Source organism: Limulus polyphemus, unplaced genomic scaffold (genome assembly GCF_000517525.1).
Source record: "Limulus polyphemus unplaced genomic scaffold, Limulus_polyphemus-2.1.2 Scaffold1265, whole genome shotgun sequence".
Classification (NCBI taxonomy): Eukaryota; Metazoa; Arthropoda; class Merostomata; order Xiphosura; family Limulidae; genus Limulus; species Limulus polyphemus.
The window spans coordinates 184,659-193,138 of record NW_013666875.1 but is presented as its reverse complement, the minus strand read 5'-3'; the positions used below and the strand labels follow the sequence as shown (position 1 = coordinate 193,138).

The window sequence follows — 8,480 nt, the reverse complement described above, 5'->3', positions numbered from 1 at the left end:
ATACGTTATTTATTTAATATTACAATGTATTTTCTTTATATGTTTTTTTTTTTGTCAATACATAACATAAATATTACGATTTTTTTTTCTCTGTTTCTTTAATTGCGTAGAAACATTTAGATTTCAACCATACGAAGATCAAGAAAACTTTGAAGCAGCTGGAAGCCCCTCAACTTTTTTAAAGTTAAAAATACTGAGCATGAGAAAGTTTTTAAGTTTATCACCCAAACAGTCCCTATCGGATGTGAATAAAGAAGGCAACTCATCAAATACAACAGAAGTTTTTCCAACATCAAAGCCTATAGGTAAGTACGGGCAGAGGCGTCGAGAGCCAGCCCAGGCCCCGGGGTCAGTAATATCATTGGGCCCCACTTTCATTCTGTTTATTAACTTTTACTGATTATTTATAAAATAAATTTAAGTGACAATTTTCTTCATGAATCCATGAAAAAGCAGTAGCCATTTTAGCTCATTAAGTAGCATGCATTTCTTGTGAGCTTTGGAATATCCCACTGCCGGGCCCCTCAAAAGACCCTGGGCTAATTTGAAAAGAATGAACAAAATTTAGAGAAAAGAAGAAAGTTCTTGGTTGTCAGCATGCCAACCCAAGTGCATATCATCATATTAACGAAATAGTTTACGAGGACGTAAGCTATTATATTTGTATTTACGTTGGAAGTATTTAAACTTTTCAAAATGGCGTTCAAAGTAAAATACACGTAAATGTAGCTTCATGTTAAAAGATTCCATTTACATTATATTTAACAATAAAATAAGGGATTTAGAATATTTGATATTTCAACAGAAACACGAAAACCTTAAACAAAAATAAGTGCTAATGAAAAGTTTCAACAAAAACGAATGTATCTCAGAACTTCAATGATGAAACCCAGTACATATTTCAAGTGATATAGCGCCAGCGTGAGCTAATGTATCCCAGGACTGTAATAATCAACTATATAGTAAATTCGGGACCTTATATCTGCTTCTACAAGTCACAAGATGAAATCTGTTTCAAAATTGTCTTGTTGATTTTATCCAGTTTCTGAAGTTTTATGAATGTGTATATAATAGTGCAAATAGCATACTTTAAACACTTCTTCTGTTATTATTTTACGTAATTTACTCTAATATTTCAGCATATTTCTAATCACTTACTCGCTATAGGAGAACCCGAGGCTAGTGAATCAACGCATCAAAGTATTGTATTATTCTATTATTGAGCCTAGGATGGTTATAGGTGAAAGGAGGGTTACGTAATTTACTCTAATATCTCAGCATATTTCTAATCACTTACTCGCTATAGGAGAACCCGAGGCTAGTGAATCAACGCATCAAAGTATTGTATATTCTATTATTGAGCCTAGGATGGTTATAGGGGAAAGGAGGGGGGTGGTCATAGGATTATTTCGGTAGATCTTGATGAATGAAGCTCGGCACAATTTCTAAAATGAAAACAAAAACAACTAAGCAATGAAAATATTATACGATTAAATCTATATGGATTATATTATGGTTGTATCATGCTGGACATTAAACCATCCTTCTTATATTTACCCTTCACTACAGAAATGGCACTGTTAATTTGAAAATCGCTAGGGAAACTATCTTGTAATACTTCGTACATTTGCTTCAACTTCAACACTGCACTGTGCTGTTAGTTTCACAAAATACTGAAACTAATTATTTCTTGTATATGATTCCAATCCTCCTTTTAGAAAATAACGCACTATTGTGCCCGTTTTTTTATGTTTTGCTGTCAATGCAGTAATTAATCGACGAATCTCCGACTCAGCTGGTATGTCAAATCAATTGTGATATTTTCGAATACTTTCTTCCCTAATCCGATTTGGATCCACGGTTTATCTTAATCGCTACACTTAAACCATCACATTCACAACCACATCTAGAACGTTTCGAGCATGTTTCATTGCTACATCGTTGTACTTTACATTTACAAGATAACTTCTCCATGTTGGCTCTCGTGACCTCGGGTCAGGTCACGGGTCTGGTCCAGCGACCTAGACCCCATAATAGTACCAAACGTCTTCTTTTTTGTTTAACCAAAATAACGCAAACTTTTCCGGAATGATTCATTTTTTGGATCCACACCAAGATGCTGGGCTGGCTCGTGTGGCAGGTGTTGAACCTAATGAAACAGCCTTGAAAGTCCTTGTAGCCCAAATATTCTCATACAGCTGCTTAAAACATTGATAAACGAAAGTCTTATGATTACACCATTTATTCTCTTTGGTTATCCGAACTTTGGTTATCAGAATAACGAGAACCATTTGTGAAGTAGGATTTGTTTTTAAGGACAAAGCTACATAATGGGCGATCTGTGACGAAAGCCTTATGATTAAACTATTTATTCTTTTCCTAATACACTTTAATGAAATTACTGTTAATTTCAACTGTGCACAAAGCTACATAACGAGCGATCCGTACTGTGCCCACCACGAGTGTCGAAATCGCTTACTGCTGAGTCACTGGGGGAGCCACTTATGAAGACATGCAATATTAGTCACTAGTCATTGCGAAACAGTTCTCTTTATTTTAAAAATAATTTGAATTTGCGCCTAATTTCACCGAACAGAATCCTTCGCCTTTGATCACCACTCGTATTAATTTCTATTTATCTGATAATGATAGTAAAAAAAAAAGCATATTTAAGACCAAAAATGTTTACTCATCTTGACGACATTTAATAATCAGGTTTCAGACTATTTCAATGCTCTGTTTCTGTAAAAGAATATCCATTTCAGTGTACCAAATAGTTACATTTCGGTAACACACTTACTATACCCACTTAAATAAGTTATAAAGCTTTATGTTTTGCTGGGCCAAATATCGTCAATTTCATTTTACTTATTTACGCACTGTAATATAATGTGCGTAAAACCAACAGATCAGTATTAATTCCATTCTTAACCATGGAAAGATAGAAATTTGACCACAGTTGATTAACGTATTCAAACTTTGTTCTTCCAGCAATATATCCCTCCAAAAAGTATTTTATGTTACTAAAATTATGTACTGTTGGGCGTAAAAAAGTTTGTTTGTATGGTTGGTTATTATTAAGCATAAAATTGCACAGTGGACTGTTTTTTGGCCATCGTGTGTATTGAAACAGTAATTTTAGGTTTGTGAACTTTGCCGCGAATCACCGGAACCATGTAAAAAAATACTGATGATTAGTTAAAGAACTTATTTTCTGAGTTTATAGCAATTTGAAACAAAAAACTATTAGACTTTAAACAGCTAATGGTTTTTCGAGTTTTAATACATGTTTGGTATAGTTTCGTTGTTTAAGCATTCCTTGAATGGCTATTTTGTTTGACCATATTATTTAAAAAATAATAATGTACGCTGATTGTTCCTTTTTATATTACATTTTGATTTAAACATGCAAAAATAGTGTCAAGATATGAAATTTAACTTACGGCTAATTGAGGGATATCTGATATACAATATCAACACCAAACACCACCAAAATTAGTACAAATCACCCTTTTTTCTTCTGTTTTGTCTTTCACTAAAAAAAAATAAAATTGAGATGATGACATTTCATAAATTGTTATTGCAAAAGCTATGAAATTTAACTCCAAATGTATTGTATTACAGACATGACCGACTGTCTTATGGCTATAAACAATGAATACGAGTCTTTTGATCTGGAAGAAGAGTCAAAACCTACAGATGGTCAGTTCTTCAGGGTACTGTATGAATACAAATCAGAGGTAAACCAGTGTTTTGGCAAATTCAAAACATTATGTATTTTTTCTTACTTATTAGTTTTTGAATTCAACTAACTATAGTACTTCTCTAAGAACACATGCAAACATTTTATTTGCAAAATTTAAATGTTTAAATTGTTTTTAAGGATGTACTTATTCTAAATGTTGATACTTCATTAACTTTTCTAGCAAAATCATTACGAGAAGTTTGCTATAATTTTGTAATCGGTTTAGTAAAGGTCAATAACCCCTATAAATATTAACTAGTACTGTAACATAAGCGACGAATACACGCTTCTACTTGACAAACGTTGATTAAAATATGTATTTTATGGGGTGTTTTTCATCCATAAAAAATCCTACTATTAAGCGATAGAAATGTGACATTGTATACCGATCTAAAATATATAGATGTTTCTTTTTTATTATTTTTTTTAAATTAGAATGAAAGTGTCATATCCGTTCTTGAGAAGGATGTTGTACGCCTTCTAAGAAAGGAAAACAATGAGTGGTGGGAAGTAGAAACAAAAGATGGAAGACAAGGCTATTTTCCTGCAAATTACTTGGAACCATCGATATGCTCACCTACCGAGGAAACTTAGAACTAAGGAAATATTCAAATAAAAACTATTTAGACTTAATGATTATAGCCCCATTAATAACATTATGTTCCCACACAAATGTATGACTACTGTGTAAAAAATAATTATTTAGAAGATATTTATGTGTGTTATTTTTTGTTGACACACTTGTCTTCCGGTGTGTCATCAGTAAGTTTACTTGTAATTCCCCCTATTATTTCTCACAATTCATAAATTAAAACTATTTTTCTCATACACACTGGCTTGTCGTCTTACTGGAAACTGCTGTCTCTATAGATTTATAATCGTGTGAAAATAATGTTGATCATGTTACCTGTCAGGTGGTTGCTTAAGCCATATAAAAGCAAGACAATGAGAAGGATCAAAGATCTCTCAGACTTTTAAAGACCTGTTAAGCCCACTTAGCAGAAGCATTGTTATAAAAATGTTTAGTTGAGTGACTATTTGAAGTCTATCATAAAAGACAACTGAAATAGAATAATATACACACCTCTGTGAAAACTGTGGCCGCCAAACGCTGGAGAACATATTGGGGGAAAAGATTGAACGATCACGTATAGGTGTGCAACAAATACCAGACTATTTCTCAAGTAACTGATGTTTTAAACAATGGTTAAGACTAGCTTCAAACTCAGCATGCGAGAGATGTTATCAATACCAGACTGTTTCTCAAGTAACTGATGTTTTAAACAATGGTTAAGACTAGCTTCAGACTTAACATGCGAGAGATGTTACAAATACCAGACTATTTCACAAATAACCGATGCTTTAAACAATGGTTAAGACTAGCTTCAGACTTAGCATGCGAGAGATATTACACCCAGAAAACAATCCAAAAATTCCTTATCTTGTATGCAGAAGGGAGATACGCCAGCACAGGACTCAAACTGTAAACAACGAATTACTAGAAGCGTACAATATTTATCACTCATCTCTGTTCTAATAGTAGAGTTAAAGTAAGGGGAAAACATATGTGGAGACTCTACATGAATTGCTCTGACAATACAATCTGCTGAAGATGAAGTAGTGATGTTGGCTTAGAAAAAAGAATAACATCCATAGTGTGCGTGAACGCTTTTGCCAATCAACTCCACCCCACAAGTCATCCATTCCCACCCACATATACAAGGAAATTGGTCAGAATATGTAAGAGTATATTCAGTCATTTTGCTTGACCAGTAAAATGATCGGATCTCCATGCCGTCTTGCATCTTTTGGATTAACGCTAATGTCACATTCGGTCCCGTAGTCTTCTGCTGACATCCCTGAATTACTTGTGAACTACCCTCCACTACTAATGGGTTGTCATCGAACAAGACACCTTCTGTCAACTCTCGCAGACAAGGATGTCACCATGGTAAAAGATGGTCCAACCAAACACTGGGTGTTAATAATTGCATATATATCTATAACAACAAACTGTCATTCATCCGTTCATTACCTCATTATATGATTACTTCCTGTCGATATATGTTAAGAATACTGTTGGTTCTCCTCTTTATCGTCAGGGTTTCCTTTTACAATTACTTCAATATTTAATTTATATATATATATATCTAATAACGAAAATAATACATCTACAAGTCTTCACTTAGTTATCTCAGTTGATTGGTATTTTAGAAACAGAAGACCTCTGACCTGACCCTGAATTCCCGACCCTGCTTCTTCAAATGTGTTTTGCCCATTTACACCTCTAACATTCTTAAAAGCAAGTTGAATGACAATATTATATGTTTTAATATGTTTGGTTTATTTTTCTTATGGAACAATAATGCCGACATTACAACACTAAGTATAACCTCTCAGATAGAAGAGTTGTGAAAATTTTGTCTGTAACTGAGATATATATTCTTACAGAGAGGGATTTAAAATGCTAATGTAATTAAATTAGAGTAGCAGAATGGGTGATAAATAAAAATGTATCATTGCCATAGCACCTATGTTCAAATAATATATGTAGCAAGGGCAATGAGGAGTAGTTTTCATTTTTTTATGTAAAGTACAAACCAGTAGGAAATGTAATACTGATTCCTAGACAATAAAGTTACCACAATAACTACAGGAAGAAACTAAAGCGTGAAAAGCAGAAAATAGGTGTCTCAAAATATGACAAACGAGAAAGATAAAAAATGAAGTTCCAAATGATAGTAAGCATGAGAGATGGAAAATGAAGGTTCCAAAAGATGGTGAATAGGGCCACAGAAGATGATAAGCTTGATAGGTAGAAAATTAACTTGTCAGAAATGACAAAATTATTGGAAAAATGCCTACTTTATTTATCATTTTCATAACCTTTTAGGTACAGAACCTCTAATTTATGGCACCTAACAACTATATATTTCTAAGAAGCAAATTATAAGATTACAATAATTATAGGTTTAGTGTCACAGATGAGGTTTGAATCACCTACTTCTAAAGTATTGTTACATCTGAACAATTTCAAAAGTTGTAATATTTGTCAAGTATTGTATTTCGTGAAATGAATCCTGCCGTATCTGGTATGAATTTACTACACTAAAAACAACCTACTATATCAAACAAATAAATCTTTTATCACGTGTGACACTACGAGAATATTTACTTTAAATCATAAATATATATATATAATTCAATTTCCCACGAATGTCTTATCAATACAATAATTATCTATACTGATTCATTATTATGCTTAAACATAATAAAATTTACATATATATATACATACATATATATATATATATATACATACATATATATATATATATATACATATAGTTGTAATATTTTTAATATTATTTGAGGAACTGTCACAAGATATAAAACTGTTATAAAAGTATCTGTATAACGCTGATGATCGTCTAATAACAAAATAACAGTTTACATGTCAAATGCCTGATCAGAACATTTTTAGCTGCGGCACAGTGGCTCATAGAATGGCTCCGAGTTTGTTTTTTGTTTTATCCAAGTACAAACTTTTAGCTCATAGCGCCATCTCTTGACCGATTTTATATCTAATTACAGCCGCGGCTATCAAATATTCCTTCGTGTTCCTTTTAAACAGAACTAGACTAGTTCCATAAGGTTCATCTTCATTTACACAAGTTTGAGGAAGATGTTTGTTTATTTATTTACTTTTAGGAACACATTTGTTACACACCTTGTCTTGGTATTGAATATGAACCAAAAGCATATTTTTAGGGTTAGTATTATCACTTAGAGATTGATTGTTTCGGCACACAACTACACAATAGACTATCCACGCTCTGTTCACCACAAAGGAATCGAACCCCGGATTATAGTGTATGAACATCCGTAATCTTACCGCTTACCTGCATCATTTGAAAAGCATTTAATACTACACGTTTATGTTATTGTCATCCTATATCCATTTAAGTAGGCATAGGCAAACTTCACAGATCATTGATACTTTTGTTAGTTTGCATAATTGCAAGATTAATCGCATGGGAAACTAATTTATATACATACAATGAAGAAGAAGTTCTGTAAGGTTTCCGCTGTGTTTAAGTAATAAACATTACTTCGTTTATCAGAAAAGTTAATCACTAACTAATGATGGGAATTTATGTAAAAACGTTCTGTATGTTTCTGAGACTTCGTATGTTTACTCAAAGCACATTGCATAAAATACGAGGGCGAAATGTGACAAAGGTATAAAATTTAGACGAGGATTCTTGTTAATTTACGATTATCATTAAAATTTACAAAAATTATCCGTAAATTGTTCGAAGTTAAACACAAAGGGCTATCTGTGCTCTGCCCACCACGCGTATCAAAACCCGGTTTCTAGTGTTGTAAGACCGCAGACATACCGCTGTGACAATGGGGGGGGGGGGGCTATCCGTAAACGTTATTTCACTAAGGATCTATATAAATCTTCTTAGAGATAGTATGTTGTGTTTTTTTTTCTTTTTTTTTCTTCAAAATGTTTAGTGGATACTGAAAGAATTTAGACATTTTTGACGATAGGAAGAGAAAAAATACGGTCTTTACTGTCCAGATAATAATAACAAAAAAAAAAACGCATTCGATGACGAGGAACCCACTTTGAGACTAATAATGGTTGGAGACGGCTTGAATGTGTAATGAAGAAATACTTTAATATAAGTTTAACATAACAGCAAATGTACAACGTTTCGACAAG

At 32.9% G+C, this 8,480-nt stretch overlaps 1 protein-coding gene across 2 annotated transcripts in view; it reads left to right on the top strand.

Moving 5' to 3' along the window:
- LOC106462842 (proline-serine-threonine phosphatase-interacting protein 1-like) overlaps positions 1-4,575 on the top strand; it is a 40,267-nt gene extending 35,692 nt beyond the window's left edge. For both annotated transcript variants that reach the window (XM_022390236.1, XM_013922805.2), the window contains 3 exons: positions 111-305; positions 3,625-3,740; positions 4,181-4,575. In XM_022390236.1, the coding sequence (XP_022245944.1) occupies positions 111-305; positions 3,625-3,740; positions 4,181-4,339 (470 nt within the window). In that variant the 3' untranslated portion in view covers positions 4,340-4,575. The remainder of the gene's footprint in view (positions 1-110; positions 306-3,624; positions 3,741-4,180) is intronic.
- The last annotated feature ends 3,905 nt before the right edge of the window (positions 4,576-8,480 follow it).